This window comes from Anolis carolinensis, chromosome 2, assembly GCF_035594765.1.
Source record: "Anolis carolinensis isolate JA03-04 chromosome 2, rAnoCar3.1.pri, whole genome shotgun sequence".
NCBI lineage: Eukaryota > Metazoa > Chordata > Lepidosauria > Squamata > Dactyloidae > Anolis > Anolis carolinensis.
The window spans coordinates 170986109-171006752 of NC_085842.1; the positions used below are offsets into that span (position 1 = coordinate 170986109).

The window sequence follows — 20644 nt, forward strand, 5'->3', positions numbered from 1 at the left end:
GCGTCCCCTAGGCAACATCTTTGAAGACAGCCGATTCTCTCACACCAGAAGCAACTTGCCTCAATTTGCTTCTGACACAACAAAAAAAGCCTGTATCCTGCCTTGGGGAAAAGGAAGTATCAAGGAAGAGATCCGTGCACCTATCTATTGGTCATGAGCACAACCATTGTTATACTGCAGGCTTTGCTCGCAAGGATGGCATCCTCTTGAGCAGATATTAAGCCAAAGTAGACCTAGACATGAGTGATATGTTGTCTAGGAAAGCTGGCTTGATTATTTGTTTATTTATGTACACAGTGTTACAGCTTCAGTCTAAGCAGACTATGGATGAGGTTTGAAGACAGCAGGCAAGTCCGGACAAGAATGGAGATAGATTCCATCATTGGAACTATGAACTCAGATGGCAGGTTGCTATCCAGTAAATTGGATTTCAGACATGGTAGTGATTTCTCCAGCCATCTCTAATCAGGGCAACAAAGGAAGAAAAAGAAATATAGCACATACCAAGTTACAGACAGAATTAGGAATTGTCATTAAAACAGAGATAACATCTGCCTCTGTTTCGTTGCTTTCTCTCTCCTGCTATGTAGGTCTACATATCTATCTTGTTTGCTGTGTCATACACTAATAATAATAATAATAATAATAATAATAATAATAATAATAATAATAATTTGGAAGTCCCACAGTATCTTTGCGTGCTTATTTTCCAATACTTTTGCAGGTTTGTGATCCCACCAGTTCTTTACTGCTGGCAGGTGGTACTTGAGGCATAAGTTCCAATGGATCATTTGGGCCACATGGTTGTGCCTCTGTTTGTAGTCTGTCTGTGCAATTTTCTTACAGCAGCTGAGGATATGATCAATGGTTTCGTTGGTTTCCTTGCATAGTCTGCATTTTGGGTCATCAGCTGATTTTTCGATCTTGGCCTTAATTGCATTTGTTCTGATGGCTTGCTCCTGGGCTGCAAGGATCAGGCCTTCTGTCTCCTTCTTCAGGGTCCCATTCGTGAGCCAGAGCCAGGTCTTCTCCTTATCAGCTTTTCCTTCAATTTTGTCAAGGAACTTTCCATGCAATGTTTTGTTGTGCCAGCTGTCAGCTCTAGTTTGTAGTGCGGTTTTCTTGTACTGGTTTTTTGCCTGCTGTGTTTTGAGGAGTTTCTGATTTTTTACTTCAATCAAAGCAAGTTCTTCACTTTGCTTTACATATTCTGCCAGGGCATGTTCTTCTTCTTTGACTGCTTGTTTTACTTGTAAGAGTCCTCTGCCACCAGATCTTCTAAGCAGATATAGCCGGTCAACATCACTGCGAGGGTGCAGTGAATGATGAATGGTTATGAGTTTTCTTGTTTTTCTGTCCAAGTTTTCCAGTTCTGCCTGTGTCCAATTTATAATGCCAGCAGTATATCTTATGACAGGTATGGCCCAGGTGTTTATGGCCTTGATGGTGTTGCCTCCATTGAGCTTGCTTTTGAGAATTTTTCTGACCCTTTGTGTGTATTATTTGCTGACCACAGTTTTCACATGTTCATGCTTGATGTTGTCCAGCTGTAGTATGCCCAGATATTTATAGGCCTCTGGCTGGTGACACTTTATTGTTTGGCCATTACGCATATTTATGCCCTCACTTTCAATGATTTTTCCCTTCTTCAATGCCACTGTTGAACATTTGTCCAAACCAAACTCCATGTTAATATCAGTGCTAAAAATTTGGACAGTGTTGGTCAGAGACTGGATTTCAGTTTCCATTTTCCCATACAGCTTCAGGTCATCCATGTACGTCAGATGTGAAATTTTGTGAGCTTTCTTAGATGTTTGATAGCCGAAATTTGTTTTTTGTGAGATTGTTGACAGAGGGATCATGGCAATAATGAAAAGCAGAGGGGACAATTAATATCCCTGGAAAATTCCTCTTCTGATGTTGACAAGTCCATAGCTTTCATTTCCAACAAACAGTTCAGTTTTCCAGTGCTCCATCATGTTTTCAATGAAGGTGCCAATGTTTTTACAAATCCCGATGGCGTCCAGGCACTTGATGATCCAGCTGTGTGGGAGTGAGTCAAAGGCCTTTTTGTAGTCAATTCACATCATGTGAAGATTAGCTTTTCAGCTCTTATGCTTCTCCAGAATCATTTTGTCAATCAATAACTGGTCTTTTGTGCCCCTGCTTTTCCGTTTGTTTCTTTTCTGTTCATCTGGCAAGATGTTTTTTTCTTCAAGATAATTTGAACTTTGTCAGCTATGATGCCAGTCAGTAGTTTAAACATAGTGGGCAGACACGTTATTGGCCTGTAGTTTCCTGGTGCTGCTCCTTTTGCTGGATCCTTTTGTATCAGGTAAGTTCTTCCAGTTGTTAGCCATTCACTGATACTTCCTTTCTGCAGCATCTCATTGAATTGTTGGGCCATTTTTCCATGTAAACTAATCAGATGTTTGAGCCAAAATCCATGAAGTTGATCACTACCAGGCGATGTCCAGTTCTTGACTTTTTGCACTCGTTTGCTGATCATTTCAGTTGTTATTTCCATCTGTTCCATTTTGTTCTGTGAGAATTTTCCTTCAGACTCCTTTATCCACCCAGTGTTTTTGTTGTAGTTCTTATTATTTTCCCAAAGTTCTTTCCAGAACTTCGTTGTTGCAGTTTTCTCTGGCTTTATGGTTACTGTGTCTGTTGTTTGGTTCAGACTCTGGTAGAACCGTCTTTGGTCTGATTGAAACAGTTAATTTTGTCTGTACTGGATGATTCTGGCTTCATATCTTTCAATTTTCCTGGCTGTTGCTGTAATTTGTTCTTTCACGATTTCCAAAGCTTCTTTAGTTTTTCTGGTGTTCAGCCAGTACGTTCGGATCAGGTATTGCTTGATTTTGTCATTCTTCACTTTCTTCTCTTTCATATTTTTCAGGTTACTTACAGCTGACCTAAGCTTTTTGATTTTCAACTCTAGCCTGACCTTCCACTTTGGTTTTCCAGTCAATTTTCTTTGGGGCTGCCTTGGTTATAGAAGCCCAAGCTCTTCTGTTACTATAACTGCTGCACTGTAGGCATACTGGTTTGTTTGTTCAATTAATGTTATTTGGACAGTGGAGAGTACTGTATTCACATCTTTCATGAGAGGCGCCAGGTGTCTCTTGGGCACTGTTTTTAGAGTTGGGATTTGCTGCAGCATGAGCCATGATCTTATCCTTGAGCTCTTGTTGTCTTGCTGTCAAGGTTCCTGGTAGTTCAAAACGTGTTTCAAGTACTGGTTCTTCAAATTCTTGCAAAAGCTCCACACTTTCTTCTGGTTCAATCTGTTCCATCATTCCAAGTGTTGCTGGAGTCTCTGCTGCTGTCTGTGCTGTGGTCTGATGGTAATTTACTTTGAAAATTTTCTTGATTTCTTCGAGTTCAACTTCACTGAACACTTTATTTCTGATTATGAATCTTTGTTGGTCAGCCAGTCGGGGTTCTGTTATCTGTGAGTCAGGGTACTCTTGTTTCCACAGTTGATGCATCCTTTTTTGGTAGCCACGCCTTTGAGGTTCAGATTTGTAGTAGCATTTCATAATTGTGCGGTTTTCTGGCATTGTATATTTTTGCCGCTCCTGTGACTGTTCATTTGTATTTTGATTCCGTAGCTCACTTGTCGATGGATGTCCAGAATCAGCAGCATCCACCGTGGTCCTTTTTATCCTGGGCGACGACTGAGCCAGTATAGACTTCATTTTGGTTTGATTCTCCATAATGCTAATGGGTTAGGTGCACTTGGTTCCACTCCTCAGCTGAGGCCTCTCTGGCTTGGTTGGACCTGCCAGTAGTTACACTACTGCCAGCACAGCCTTCAGTCATCATTGGAGTGGTTAAGCCCCCCCCCCCCCCATGTCAAGGTGGCACCTGCGGGGGGGGGGGGGGGATGATGATGATGATGATGATGATTATTATTATTATTATTAGTTACCTCTCCCATGGGCTCAAATCAAAATACACAGATAAAAACAAGACTATTAAAACACATACTGTATATTGAAAGACAAATATAAAACACATTAGTTCCCATTTTTAGGAACTTTGCCAAATATCATTAATAGCCAAGCCAAAGTATACACAGAATAGAGCCACAAAAGGTGTCCCCATTTGCTTTTTTGCTTTCAATCTACCTATGAATCTGAAAGTGGGAAAATACTCAAGACATGGGGAACGTGTGGTCCTCCAAATTTTTTTGAACTACAACTCCCATCAGGCCTAACCCACACGGTCTGTGATGAGGAATGCTGAAAGTTGCAATCCAATAATATCCAGAGGGCTGCATACACTTTGGAGTGGGATACATGGCATATAGAATGAGTTTCATTTGTGGTATGTGCCCAGAGCTTGGGGTAATCACTGTGTTGCACTATAGTTTCCAGGTGGCCTCAGATGAGAGATAATTATGGGAATTTTAGTTTCAAAATCATTTTTCTAAGTCCTCTGTGCAATGATGATGTTGCAGAGCCAGGCTCTCTTCTTGGCAGATCCTGTATTCATTACTATTTCTGAAGGGAATCTTCATGATATGAAACCTGCTGCCCTGCCCCAAAAGTTAGGGCATACTCATTGTACCCTATTTAGTGTACTATTTAGTGAAAGCTACAGTGGGAATATTAAATTTTTAGCAGTCTTCATGTGTGCTTTCAAGTTATTTCCAGCTTATGGTGACCATAAAATGATCGTATTACAAGGTTTCCTGGGTCTGAGAGAGTGTAAACTGCAATGGTCGCCCAGTCGGTTCTCATAGCCAAGCAGGAACTCAACACCTGGTCTTCACAGCTGTAGTCTAACACTCAAAAACCACTATACTATGCTAGATATGCCAGCTTACTTCCACAGGGACTCCCAGTTGTGCAACTGACTGCACATTGGGCAAGATGTCTCTTCAATTAGAACATTTCATTCAAATCAGTGAATCACCAATGTGGTCAAAAATTAAATGTGAGTTATAAAAGCTTATTGACAGACAACTCAATTGGAGATCTAGAGATTATTCTTTACTGCCGTCTGCTATCCCACCCTCATAAATAAATGCCATATCCTGAGGGTACAACTTCCTTTCTACACATAATATTCCCAATTAGCAATAATGAGAAAGGTGCCCCCAACCCAAAACCCAAAGGAATTCTTAGCAACCACAGTGTTCTAAATGTATTAACCAGAATCAAAAAGCAATCAACACAAACCCTCCTAGTCAATGTAAAGTTTAAGGGCATTTTGCTCATTCTTCTGTTAGCTTCTCAAAAAACAGGAGCAGCAGGAAGCCACACAGACTGCAAAGATGTTATTGAAAATGAAACCCCAATATTATGAATTATTATCTGTAGCGCCAATGAGATATACAGCCAGCACGCATTGGGTTTTTCCTTGCTTGCCAGTAACCTTTCATGAATCTCCCTTGGAAGGTTTTAGAATGTTTCCCACAGCACCTCAGGATCTTGGTAAGGGCTTTGTAATTATCATCATCCTCTCACAACACCCTAGAAAAATCTGAAGATACATAATGAGTTTTCTCATGAAGAGACACAAAGGTTTCCCAGCTTCATCTGATTTCATCTAAAACTTAATCCAAGGCACGTTGCCTCATCTATAGCACCTATCCAAACCCCCTCTGTGAATCCTCCATTGTATGTAACTGTGCCTCAAACACCCTTTGTGTATCTGGTATGAGGTAATACCTCACAACCTCTGAGGATGCCTGCCATAGATGTGGGTGAAATGTCAGGAGAGAATGCATCTGCAACATAGCCATACAGCCCAGAAAATGCACAACAACCTAGTCATTCTGCCCATGAAAGCCTTTGACAACACATCAGTGTTAGATTCATGTGGAGTAAAGTCTCTGTCTTTTCTCTGTCACATCCCAATTTAGCCAAATGCAAACTATTTTTGCACTTTGAACTCAGTTTGCAGCAAGTAAAGTAAGCTAGGATGAAAAGAAAAGGAGAAAGAAAAGGGGGGGGGGGTGTTGGCTGGAAAATTCTGGGTGTTGTGGTCCTTAAAAGTAACGGTTTCCAAGCTCTTTCTGGATCTGATTGTTGAAGCAATAACTGTTGAGAGAGTAGATAAGGCTTGCAGAGATGAGCTGAGAGGCAGCTGAGGACAGAATGTCCGATGAGTGCCTCCCTCTAGGCCCCTTAGTTTCTGCGATTTGGGGGATTTGCTTTAACAATAGAGGTGTCTGTTGATTGCAGAAACTTTATCCTAGGAGAGCGAGGTCTGGGCCTCCACCACCCACCAAGGGCCTTCAGAGCCCAGTGAAGCAGACAGGCCTTCAACATGCTCACAAAAGCAATTGGCATGCTGAGGAACTCAACGGTCACATACCAGTCCAAGGAAGACTCAAAACCTTAAGGATTCTGACACTTGACCGGGGACCTCACTGACAAAACAATACATCTGCTCAAAGAGCTGCCTATGCACCGCTCTAATTTCCATATATAGTTATGTACCCTCCACTCAATGTAACCTAGTGCATGGATATTGACATACATCAATGGAAGTAGAGGAAAATAGGGAGAGATGTAGACATCTGGCTGCAAATGCACCCAGAGTTGGAATGACCTCTTACCTTGTCTGTCTCCATCCCTCCTTCTTTCCTGCTGGCCATCCCCACCCTCGGGAAGGTGGGCTGTAGACCAGGAGTGGGAGGTGGTGGGTAAAGCCACACCTTCACAAGCTCATGCCCAGGAGAAAATAATGACGTCAGAACTAGCTTAAAAGTGTCTATGCCGGGATGCAGCAGGGATCAAATGAGATGGAGGGTGAACTAGCAAGCAAGAGGAAGAACGCGAAGTTCACCGACACTTTTCCTGAAACGGTCAGCTCCACAGCGGGTGAGTTGGAGAACCCTGATCCACAAACAGATGGAATCCTAGGAGGTCATCGAGAGCACGGAAAGAGTGTGTAGAAATGGAGCAGTGAGAAGGAGGTCACACAGTGTGCCAAAAGCTGTGCATCAGAGGTTTCGAGGCTGGGAACACTAGGGCCAGGGCATTGATGGTCCATTCCTTGCTCTGAGAAGGGCATTGGAGTCTAGTAGTTAGGAGTCCAATGTAACCAAACAAAAGGCAACATGTGACTTTCCTTTGTGAATTGCATTTTAACAGCCAGGTTTAAGTTAGCATACCGCAATGTTTGTTTCTAGGCAGTTTTCTTCTGCTAAATTGGATACACTGACTGTATTATACTTCTCCTGATCTCTCCCTTTAAATTGTTGTTTAATAAGCTTTGAGAAGAATCCAAGTAGAAAGACAAAATAAAAGAATCCAGGGCTTTTCATCTAGCTATTGGGTTTTGAAGCATGAATGGGGCTTGATGGCAGAATAGAGTAACTAAACAATCTACTAATTGTAATAGAACTAGTAAGTAAATGTGAGCCAAAAAAAGTAGTAAAATGTCCATTTAAGTCACCTTTTGGAAACACCATGAATGTCATAGCGTTTTCTTAGGCAACGAATGTCCAATATCAGGCTGTCCAATATCTCTCATTTTTTTTAAACATCTGTCCACATTCACCCTCAGCTTCACAGCACAGTAAACTTAGGGCCTTTCCACACAGCTATACAACCCAGAATATCGAGGCAGAAAATCCCACAATAGCTGCTTTGAACTGGGTTATCTGAGTCCACACTGCCATATATTCCAGTTCAAAGCAGATATTGTGGGATTTTATTCAGTTGTGTGGAAGGGGCCATAGTGACAGACATGGTATTGAAGTTTATGAACTATATTTCAAAGATCCACCAGTAGATGGTGTATTTTCCATTTAAATCGACTCACATCATTCTCCTCAAACAGCAATGGGAGTGGGGAAGAATTTCTATAGGGTCAGGAGTCTTTGCCTCCCCTGGCTTCTGCAAGAACCACTTCCTGGGGAAACAGAGATCCTCAATCAGACCGATAGGATCTCTCTTGGACTTGCTACTCACCTTTTGACCTACTTCTATGTCTGGAGGAGAGGTGGGCTGGCTATGAGGTCTTTTCAGGAGGGGAACAACTGTGCAACATTCTCAACAAAAGCTGAGGACACGTCAGAAGGAAACTCATTTTCCACATGAGAGCTTCTTTAAAAGGTACACGACACTGTTGAGCAGAAGGAGAAGATTGAAATAAGCTAGGGGGGACTTGCAATTCCCGAGGGGCACATTCTCCCCCAGAGACCGGGGATGCACCCACGTTAATGAGAAAGCCATTTGGCTCAGATCCTGGGGGCTCAAGTTCCTCGACAATGGGGTCCCAAATTAATTAGTTTTTCAGATGAGTCCATTATGCTCCCCTCGCTCTCACGAGCTCAGGTTCTCCCAAAGAGAGGGGGCCAGAGCATCATGTTCCCCACAGTTAATCCTAGGGATTGGGAAAAGGAATTGGGGGAGAAAGAAGGAAAGAACGAAAGGGGGAAATGTTGACATAATGGTGCTCCATTATTGGGATGGGAGAAAAGGGTCACCATTCCTGAGGCAGCCAACTGCTGCTTTAAGATGTAGCCTTTCTCTAAAGAAGAATTCAAGGACAGAGCCAAGTTAAGTCTGGATCGGTATGTAAAGAGATATTCTACCACATCTGGGATTAATTGAAATAATATTATTGCACAAATTTTCATAAACTGAGGGTGCACTGGCAGTGTCAAACTAGTATAGCTTGACCACATTTTAACAACCATCGCTCAATGCTATGAAATCCCAGGACTTGTAGTTTGGTGAGGCATGAGCACTCTTTGACAGAGAAGGCTAAAGATGTCTCTCTTAAACTCCATCTACACTGCCATAGAATCCAGTTTCAGAATGCGGATTAACTGCATTGAATTGGATTATATGGCAGTGTAGACTCATATAATCCAGTTCAATGTGGTTCAATCTGCATTATGTGAGTCTACACTGACCATTACAATGCAGTTCAAACTGGATTATATGGCAGAATAGATTAAACCTTCGTTTCCCCACTTGCTGCCTCTTTATCTGCTCTTAGGGCTGAAATGCAAACATGCACCACAAATCTGCTGGAAATGAAAAGCAGCTTTCAGAACAGTTTGAAATGAAGTAGTAGTGGCAGGTTGAAAATGTGGGTTTTAACAGTTTTCATTCACTGACACTTTTTACATTAAAAAGCTGCTTTTCCCTCTCCTCATCAGAGTCCGCAGTGCATTTTTACTTCACAAACAAGCATTTGAAATGCCCTATACAGAAGAGGAACTGCTTCTAGCATACTGAACCAGGGAAATTAATTCAACCAATTATTCACTTTATTTATGTGCTACATTTCCTGCAAGTTTGGGGCCACATTATACTGTTAGAACCATTTGATCCCACTTCAACTGTCCTTTATACTTCCTATGAAACCCTATGTAAAGGAGCATAGAGAGCCAGCATGACATAGTGGTTTGAGCATTAGACTATAGCTTCTTCTACACTGACAGATAATCCAGGTTATCAAAGCAGAAAATCCACATTATCTGATTTGAACTGAATTATCTTTGTCTACCATTATCTTCCATATAATCCAGTTCAAAGCAGATAATGTGGATTTTATACAGCTGTGTAGAAGGGGCCTGTGACTCCAGAGTCCAGGATTTGAATTCACACTTGGCACCTAAAGCTTCGGAGAGCATCTGTTTGACTATTTCAAAGCTCCCTGCTTGAGCAGTAATGGCATTATCATCAGCATAGATGAAACTCTCTGTCCCTTCTGGCAGTGGCTGATCATTTGTGTAAATGGGTTGTTGTGTGTTTTCCAGGCTATATGGCCATGTTCCAGAAGCATTCTCTCCTGACATTTCGCCCACATCTATGGCAGGCATCCTCCAAGGTTTTGAGTTATATGGGACATTTGTGTAAATGTTAAACATTGATGGAGCAAGCACACTCCCCTTAGGCAGGCCATTCTTCTGTTTTTGACACCTGCTTCTCTGACCCTGGAACTCAACAAAAAAGCTCCTGTTTTGTAGATTTCCCATGAAGCGGGTGAGGTAGTAATCCTTTGTGATATTATACATGTTTCTCAGAAGGAGGTGATGATTTACAGTATCATAAGCTGCTGACAGGTCTATGAAGACAGGTCCTGTAATCTGCTGTCTTTTTGGATCATTACGGTCTTTGCCTGGTTTCAAAATGGCTATGACTCTTGCTTTTAGGGATTTTAGGGATCTGACAGGATGCAATGCCATTGTCCATCAGCTTCAGCAGCCAGCACCTTGCTTTTGGACCAAAGTTCTTAATTTGTTCCATCTGTAGATTATCCAGGCCAGCTGCTTTGTTATTTTTACATTTATTGAGAGCCATTTCCAATTCAGCAGATGTAAAAGGTTCATGAAGGTGGTTGTTCTTATTATCCGGTTGCCTGGCTATTGGTTTTCTTCCTAGTTTGGTGACAAGGCTGGGTTTCCTATTCTTCATGCACTATCTGCCTTTACATTGGCTTGGGTATTAGTTTGTGAGGGATCATTGCTCAACTGTTTTAACAGCCTCCTTAGTCCACACCTTTGGACTATTCCTGCCCATATCGACTTCTGTTATGAGCTTTAGCCACTGTTCTTTCTTGGCTTCAGAGATGGAGAAAAAATGCTCTGCGTTGCCTGAAGAATTTGCTCACTAAATGCGTCTTCACCGTGGAGCCTATAATAGTCTTCCAACAAGGCAGCTGTATCAGGAGTAATGCCCTGAAGATAGTGTGTGTCCTGCAGCCTCTTGATATAGAAGCCTGTGAGCAGGTTTTTACTATTTTGATAAAACGCTCGTATTCCTCAGGGATTGGGGTGACCAATATAATCTTGTCATCTAACATATATGAGAATTTAGACCAATCTGCCTTCTGAAGTTGAATCTTCATTTAAATTGAACTTCCTGAACCCTTATTGTTGGAAACAATTGGCATAATATCGGCCAATGCTGTATGTTTGATATTGTGTATTGCTGTATTAGTGCATTGCTACACAATACTGTCATTCACAAATAGAAGGTCTGGGTTATATCCTCAGTGCTATCTCCCACTGTTGTAGGATGGTGGGAGCTTACTATCATAAATAAGCAATAGCTTGTGAAATTCAGCCCAGGAAAGGACAGCCTCTCAATTTTTATCCTCCTGAGCATATGTGGCCATGGCTGTTAAAGTCACCAATTACTACCGCCCTTTGGTGCCTATCAAAGTTCTCAGGAGAGGAGAAACAGAACTCTTCATTTGGGAGCTTGTAGTTGACCATATAGTCCCACTGGAGGAACCAGAGATTCCTAGTGAGAACATTGCAATGAAATCCATGGATAATTAAATCCACAAAAGTCAAAACCACAAATATGCAAATCCAAAGTTCAATGTACTTTTGGTCCCAAGCATTCCAAAACCAAACTTCAACGAGCTTCTGGTCCTAAGCATTGTAGATAAGGGAGACTCCCCCTGAATTTCCTTTCAGATATCGAAGCTTCCTTCTACAAGAAGTTCCCTGATGTATCTGCCTTGGCTGGGGGCTCCTTGCTCTCTCCTTCCACCCCATCCTCCCTCCAGGCTGCTGCCATTCCTGCCCGTCGCCGACACCGGACTACCTTCAGCCAGGAGCAGCTGGACCAACTGGAGGCTGCCTTTGCAAAAAACCACTATCCTGACATCTACTGTCGAGAGGAGCTGGCGAGAACTACCAAGCTCAATGAGGCTCGCATTCAGGTACCTATTCACACACAGATCAGGAAAATCCAATAAAAGTGACTGAATAAAGCCTATGAGAAGAGGGATTACTAAAATAGAGATATGAAGGCACGTTGAGAAGAAGTTGGGGAAATTCAGGATTTTATCCGTTTTTTTTTTAAATGACAACAGATTTTTGCTCTTTAAGAAAGATGAATAAAAAGTTTAAAACCAGGCGGGTCACATGTTTACAGTACTTCTGAGCAAATCTTACCAAGATAAACCACAGTAGATGTAAAGGTGGTAGGGAGGAAAAAATGGAGATGTGGCCTGGGATATAGGGGCAGTGAACTGCATTATATTTACTTCTGTTGTTTGCTGTGTGCATATTTGACTCTAGTTGTAAACCGCTCCGTGACCCCTCGGGGAGATGAGATGGGGTGTAAATAATAATAATAATAATAATAATAATAATAATAATAATAATAATAAATGACAGTGTGGATTCATGTAATCTAGTTCAAAAGCAAATAATGTGGATTATCTGTTTCGATAATCTGGATTACATGAACTCATATAATCCAGTTCAAAGCAAATAATGTGGGGTTATCTGTTTCGGTAATCTGGATTATATGACAGTGTAGAAGGGGCCTCATATAATCCAGTTTAAAAGATAATCTTGGACCCGATCCTGGGATATAGAGCAGTGTAGAAGGAACCTGAGACTTGAAGAATGATCAGAAACAAAATAATTTTCACTCTTTTATTAACATTGATGCTTTCTTCTGCTTTATTGTGAGAATTTTTTTAATGAAGAGAATTTCTGTGTTGTAATTTTACCTGTTCCTCAAACTGGAAAAGACAAAGAAGTTCCTTGTAGTTTAGGTATTCCTTACGTCACTCCATTTTTACAATTTTTTAAAAAGCAAATTAGATTTGCAATTATATTTAAAATAAAATCTACTTTTAATAATCAGATGTATAAATGTTTAGCACACCAAATTTAGTTCCAAGTAACAAAATTACCTCCTCTTTGTCAAAGCTGCAAATAACGTCTTTTGCTTTTTTTTAAAATGTTCTGGTTTTTTTTAAGGAACAAATTGCTTCCCCCCGTGGTTTCAAAAACCTGAAACTTTTCATTTCCAATTCCTAGGAATATATACTTTATTGGTTGTGTTAAATGGCCTACCACTTTGAAGCTGTATATCAATCATTGCTGAACCACATTCAGCCGGTTGCATCACTAGGGTTGGTGTCACACAGTGCCGTAATTCATGGTGTCATACCTATGGTCCGCCTCCTATACCAGACCACACCACAATACTGTAACTAAGGGCCCTTCCAGACAGGCTCTATATCCCAGAACCTGATTCCAGGTTTTCTGCTTTAAACTGGGTTATATGAGTCCTAACTTTTAGATAATCTGGGATAAAAAGAAAACCTGGGATCAGATACCGGGGTATAGGGTCTGAATCTTCAAGTATCCATACCCCCTGCCTTATAAGAGCACCTGAGACCCTGATATTTGCAAATTAAGCTTGTATTTCCCTCACAAATCAAAGCACGTCACACAAAAATATGCATAGTGGGAAAAATTTTGGTATACAGTGGGGAAAACAGAAGTGGCTGTTGTTGGAGTCAAATGTCATTTTAGCTGATGCAGGAATAGTTGAGAATATGGTGGAAAGGAGGAGAAAAGTTGGAAAGTGAAATTGAGAAGAGTTTTAATATATATTTTGTATCAAGAAAAAGGAGTATTGAAGGAGAGGAGGTGAAGAATAGACAGAGCCAGCCCTAGGTATTTTTCAAGTGTAGGCGAACAGAATTTTGCCCCCCCCCCCAAAAAAAACCAATCACTGAAAAATAAAAGCCTTGGATAAGTGAAAATGTTGGATAATAAGGAGGGATTAAGGAAAAGCCTATTAAACATCAAATTACATAAATATTTTCAAATTAAGCACCAAAACATCATGTTTTACAACAAATCAACAGAAAAAGCAGTCTCGACTGCGCCCCCGTATGTTTTGCGCCTGAAGCGACCACTTAATTCGCCTCATTGTTGGACCGGCTCTGAGCATAGAAATACTCCGAAACTACCAACAGAAGTTGAACATAGAGTCACACTGGTAAACTGGCTAGGATTTCTGGGAGTTGTAGTCCAAAACACCTGGGGACCCACAGGTTGAGAACCACTGCGCTATAGAGGATGTAGGGTTTTGTTGAGAGAACGGTGTACAGGAAGATACAGACCCCTTCTACACTGCCCAATATCCCAGGATCTGATCCCAGATTCTCTGCTTATCCCAGATTATATGGCAGCAGAGACTTATATAATCCAGTTCAAAGCAGATAATCTGGGATCAGATCATGGGATATAAGGACAGTGTAGGATGGGCCACAGAGATTCCTAGAGAAGTGCTCTTGTAGGTTAAAAAAATCATTTTAATCTATTTCCAATTTTACAGAAATTCACAAACCCTAACCCCAGCAAACATGTATGTCTGACCGTACTTCACAATATGCATTTGGTCTCCTTTTCTTTTCATAGGTTTGGTTCCAGAATCGGCGAGCAAAGCAGCGAAAGCAGGAAAGAGCATTCCCCAAATCTGCCGCTACGGGTGTCCTCTCTGTCTGTCCCCTGCCCATGCCCCCAACACGGCAGTATCATTACCCACCCACCCTTGGGCCACACCATCAACTGCCTCGTTTTCCTTCCAACTATACTCTCCCTCCTGCAACTCCCTCTGGTACTCCAGCCCAGTTCCCATGCCCCCAAACTGGCCGCACTCATGAAGACTGGTACACCCCTCTGCGCACCATTGGGTCCCCCACAGTTGCTTCCCCACCTTCCATGATCTCGCTGAGCCTCGATCCCAGCACCCTTTGGAACTGAGGGTCTCTTTGTATGCAAAGATACGGATAATGTGCATCCAGGTGGGGATAAGACACATAAACATGGGGAACACAAACCACACCTAAGGAGAAGCCAGAGCGTGATACCCTATCTCAGCCCCTGCCAATTTCGTGACAATCTATCTGCTGAGGAATACTCAGGCCTTTGCCATAAAAGAGCTGTGCTTTATTGACAGTTTAGTGACATTTTTCAGAATGTGTATCAACGCATACACACGTTTTTGGCTACAGTTTTGGTCTTATACTCAACAGTGTAGTGGAGCCACAGGATTTTTTGAATAGCATGGCTCTGGTGTCATTTGCCATCCCCCTTACATTCCTGTTTTCTCTGAGGGCCCTTCCACACAGCCACATAATCCAGAATACCAAGGCAGATAATCCACAATATCAGATATAACTGGATTACAGTAGAGTCTCACTTATCCAACACCCGCTTATCCAACGTTCTGGATTATCCAATGCATTTTTGTAGTCAATGTTTTCAATATATCGTGATATTTTGGTGCTAAATTCATAAATACAGTAATTACTACATAGCATTACTGCATATTGAACTACTTTTTCTGCCAAATTTGTTGTCTAACATGATGTTTTGGTGCTTCATTTGTAAAATTATAACCTAATTTGATGTTTAATAGGCTTTTCCTTAATGCCTCCTTATTATCCAACATATTCGCTTATCCAACATTCTGCCGGCCCGTTTATGTTGGATAAGTGAGACTCTACTGTATCTAAATCCACACTGCCATATAATCCAGTTCAATGTGGATTGTATACAGCTGTGTAGAAGAGGCCTAAGTTTCTCTGCAATTCCCACATTAGTTGAAGGGAAAATGGATTTTCCCCATTAACAATGTATTGATATAAGCTGACTCTATTATAAATAAAAGTATTTGGGTTTGAAAAGCAAGATCCATTGGATATGCAAAAGACCTCCTTCCAGTGGAAACGATTAAAAAAACAGACCAACAGAGCTGTTTTGGGATTCTTCTTGTAAATGCTGCTAAAGGCACTGTCATTATTGTGGTTGGCATTTCAGAATTAATCACTACACCAATTGATTTATTTTAACCCCAAATTAACAATCTGGAAAAGGGCTGTAAATGCATTTTCATCGAGAGTCATATCAGCCTTATAGGAGTTGCCTTCAAAGAGCCATTGAATCAATGGATGGAGAATCTGTGGATACAGAGGGCCAATTCTCTCTCTCTCTCTCTCTCTATATATATATATATACACACACACACACACACACATACATATACATATACAGTAGAGTCTCACTTATCCAACATTCTGGATTATCTAACACATTTTTGTAGTCAATGTTTTCAATGCATTGTGATATTTTGGTGCTAAATTCGTAAATACAGTAATTACTACACAGCATTAATGTGTAATGAACTACTTTTTCTGTCAAATGTGTTGTATAACATGTTTTGTGCTTAATTTGTAAAATCATAACCTATTTTGATGTTTAATAGGCTTTTTCTTAATCTCTCCATATTATCCAACATATTCGCTTATCCAACGTTCTACCGGCCTGTTTATGTTGGATAAGTGGGACTCTACTGTACATACATACACACACACACACACATACACATATATACATACACACACACATAGTGGTCAGTGCTCTATTTTTTACCCAAATTGGGTCCCCAGATATTATTGAACAACAACTGCATCACTTTAGGACCCTTCTACACTGCCATATAATCCAAATAATCAAAGCAGATAATCCACATTATCTGCCTTTATCTGAGTCTACACTGCCATATAATCCAGTTCAAAGCAGATAATCTGGATTTTATACAGCTGTGTAGAAGAGAGCTTAGAATATTGTCATGCAGGTTGGGACAGTGGGAATTGTAACTCAACAGCACTTGTGGCTCTGACGTTGAGAAAAGGGTAAAGGACATTTTAATGTCAGATCCACAAATCTTGTGTCTAAATCCAAGCCCCAGTACCCTGACTAAACAGAATTAAGTGCAGCCTTCCAGATGTGACTGTACCAAAACTCCCATCAGCTCTAGTCATGAATTCTAAATATGGGGAAGACACAAATTGGAGTCCAGCCACATAAAATAGCATGGCGGGATAGATTTAGCCTGCGGACCGTAACACACTCCCATCACACTACAGCATGGATCCAATTTAAATTTGACTTCTGCCTCCTGCAGAATTCTATTGTTTGTAGTTTCTTGAGGCCCAGGACCTCTCTGACTGAGCAGGTTAAAGGCCCCTCCCTCAACTACAAGCCAAAGAATTCTGCAGGAGGCAGAAACTGGATTTAAAGTGAATCCATGTTCTAGTGTGATGAGATCTTTAAACTATCTCAGCATAAGAGTTTCCTAATAAATAACATTCAAAAGAAGTTTACTGTTCTTCTTTCTGCACAGTGCCAACAAGTATTAGCTACCTCAAAGGCCACTTATAAACTGCCATATAAAATATACAGATTATCTGCTTTGAACCGGATTATATGAGTCCGCACTGCCAGATAATCTGGGATAAAAAGAAAACTTGGGATCAGATCCTGGGATATAAGGCCTGCCTGGAAGGGCCCCCAGTTCAAAGCAGATAATCTTGGTTTTATATAGCAGTTTAGACGGGGCTTGAGAGAACTTCTACCTGTGTCGTTATTGTTTCCATTTGTTGTACATTATGCATTGAAGTCATTGTGCTATTTGGAAAAGGTATGAAAGAAGTGAAAGGGGTTTGGTTTTAGAGCTGTAACCCATGTTTAAAGTTGGGGAATGAAGGGTCTGTGTCAAATATGGCCCAGATCCATCATGCCACATGGGAACCTTTGTAGTGCAAATGAACATACACATTTTGATTTTCTTTTATATATGTGGCAAAACCAGAGTTTGCTTTCTGGATTTTTAAAATTTATTTTCCAGCTGTGGATGATGGAATCTATGGAGACTGAGGGGCCTTCCACACAGCCATATAACCCAGAATATCAAGGCAGATAATCCACATTATCTGTTGTGAACTGGGTTATATGGCAGTATGGACTCAGGTAACCCCGTTCAAAGCAGATATTGTGGGATTTTCTGCCTTGATATTCTGCGTTATATGGTTGCGTGAAAGGCCCTGAGTCCACACTGCTATATAACCCACTTCAAATGGGTAACCCACTGCTATATAACCCACTTCAGATGTGGGATTTTATACAGCTGTGTGGAAGGGCCATACTCTGTGGTAAAGGAGGCTCGATAACTCAGTCCAAAGCAGATTCAGTAGAGTCTCACTTATCCAACATAAATGGGCCGGCTGTTATGGTTGAGCCTTATGGCTCCGATACTGGGAGACGAGGTCGTAAGACTTCTCGAGAGTCAGACTCTCTTGAGGAGCGCGAAAGGAAACGGCTCCGAGACTTATTTGCAGAACCAACAGACGAAGACTCCTTTGAGGGTTTTACCGAGAGAATGGAGGAAGAGATGGTTAGCTCAGAGGAGGATGACATGGAATGGACTCGTGTGAGGGAGGATTTGGGTGTCACCGGCAATGATCGCATGGGAGGCGACTGGCGGGTTGCAGGATCGGACCCGTGGACGGGCTGGAGGGATGGAACGGGATCCACAGCTGGGGATGCTGTGGGGCGTAGTCAAAGGTGTTTTAGCTCTGATGAGGATGATGATGATGAGCCACCTGGAATTAGGATAGCAGCTGATAGTGATGAGGAGTTATGAACTGGCATAAAATGGGGTTTAGAATCAATGGCTAATTGCGTTGGGCAAGGTAATCTGGACGAACGCTTGGGCTCTTGTTGGGGAAATTCCTGAAGACGGGTGTGATTCGTTTGCTGAATACGTAAGTTACCAAGGACACTGGGCATAGACGGCGGGAGGAACTGTGTGGGCTTTTGTTGTGCAACCTGTGTTTAATCTTGATAGCTTGGACCTCCGTCGTCTTTTTGACGGACATTAATTGCCTACTCTGGATTGACGCTGGACTGACTGACTGACTTCGACCTCGGACTATCCCTTCTGTGGCTATTGGTGGAACTGGTGAACTAAAGACGGCTGTACCTGGCTTTCGACCTTGGACCGGATTGGGACCCTGCTGACCGCTGTTACCCTGATTGATGTGTTTGGACCCGGAGTTCGCTCGTTGCACGGAGGAGTAACAACTTAGTTACTCAATCGTAGCTTTTGAGTAGCAGAGAGGAATCTGCTGCCAGTTATTTGTGTTTCATTGAATCTTTGTTTATCAACTTTTGTTTGTTTAAAGTGCCAGGCTGAAGTAAGCATTTTTGATTTAACCCGGATTAAACTCCTGTTTAATCCGGTTTATCTTTTGAACCGTTTTTAGTTCCAGCAAAGTCTTTTTGTATCTTTTCACATCGAAGGCAAGTGTTTGCCTAGCCCTTTGTTTCTTACGGGCATTTTGGTTCTGTAACTTTAATAAACTGTGTTGAACCTTATTTGGTGGCGTTCTGTCTGTGACAGATTGCCCAACGCCAGAAAAAGAAAGTTTTTCTAGTTAGGTATTTACGTCAAGACGATGATGGAGGAGCTTAAGGCTCGTTTTGACCAGCTGCAGGCTGCATTTTACGCTGCACAGGCAGCACAGCCAGCTAAAGGACATGTAATGACTCCTGAACGTTTTGATGGGTCTCGAAACAAATTGCCCACTTTTTTGGCGCAAATTGAACTTTATTTTTCTCAGATTAGCGCACAAGCTTTCCCTACGGACACCAGCAAGGTGGCATTTATTTTGAGTTTGTTGACCGGTCCTGCGGGACAATGGGCCACAAATTTGATTTTGGGAAATGACCCAGTCAAGGACAATTTAAATGATTTCAAGAAATTATTATCTGACACTTTTGGGGATCCCCTCCGTATGGAGAATGCTAGCTGGGCTCTTTATCGGTTAAAACAGGGAAAGGGGTCTGTTTTGGACTATTTAAATAAGTTTAATTCTTTTCGTCACCAACTAGACTGGGGGGAGAACGCGTTTATGCTTTTGTTTATTGCTGGCTTGAATGATTATCTCCAGGATGAATTGGCGCGTTTAGAGCTGGCAGAAGACTGGGACGCTTTGGTGGCTAAGGTTTTGTGTTTGGACGCCCGGTTCGAATCTCGCAAACAGTCTAGAGCAATGTATGCGCCATCTGTATCTGCGCCTAGGACACCTGTGGCAAAGGGGGAGGAGCCTATGGAACTCGGGGTGTTTAGAAAATTGTCAACGGCAGAAAAAAAACGTAGAAGGCAATTGGGATTGTGTTTGTATTGCGGGACTGATGGGCATTTCGCTAGGAATTGTAATGTTAAGCCTTCTCAGCTTTCGGGAAAAGGCCAGCCCTAGTGCGACGTGAGTCCAACGCATTAGGGCTTATAAAGCAGTCACTTGAGGGGAAGAAACATGTTTTTGTACCCATTTCTTTATCTGTTGGGGGAAAAGAACTTGCTTCAACTCTGGCACTGCTGGACTCAGGGGCTACGGTCTCGTATGTGGATGTTGGGTTTGCGAGGAAGCATGGGCTTCCTACAGTACGTAAAGCCTGCGATATATGGGTGGAAGGAGCGGATGGGAAACTACTGGAGTCTGGGGTAGTTAATCGTGAAACCTCAGAAATAACGTGGGAGGTACAAGGAGTAACTGGAAAGTTTGTATGGGACATTACACGGTTACCAAGATACAATGTAATCCTGGGAATGGATTGGTTAACTTTAGTAAATCCTCAAGTGGATTGGGTGAAGCGTACTATAGCTTTTAAAAGGCAGGAATGTTTTGCTTTAAATCCTTCTCAGATTGACATGGAGGGAGTGCCTGCTGAATATAAGGAGTTTCAAGATGTGTTTTGTAAGAAAGAAGCGGATAAGTTGCCGCCTCATAGACCATACGATTGCGCGATTAGATTAATAGAGGGCGCTAAGTTACCAGCAGGAAGGTTGTACGCTTTAACAGTACCAGAAAGACAAGCTTTGAGGGAATTTCTTGACGAGAACCTAGCTAAAGGGTTTATTCGCCCATCTAGCTCTCCAACTGCTGCACCTGTGTTCTTTGTAGCTAAAAAGACAGGGGAGCTTAGACTAGTATGTGACTATCGGGTTCTCAACAAGCACACCATTCGTGATAGATATCCGCTACCTTTGAT

At 41.9% G+C, this 20644-nt stretch overlaps 1 protein-coding gene across 1 annotated transcript; it reads left to right on the top strand.

Annotated features, from left to right (window-relative positions):
* Positions 1–6742: 6742 nt before the first annotated feature.
* On the top strand, positions 6743–17665 carry LOC107983222 (homeobox protein prophet of Pit-1). Its single transcript, XM_062969385.1, has 3 exons — positions 6743–6842; positions 11408–11655; positions 14165–17665. The coding sequence occupies exons 1-3, from the start codon at positions 6743–6745 to the stop codon at positions 14507–14509; spliced, it is 693 nt and encodes a 230-aa protein (XP_062825455.1). The 3' UTR covers positions 14510–17665.
* The last annotated feature ends 2979 nt before the right edge of the window (positions 17666–20644 follow it).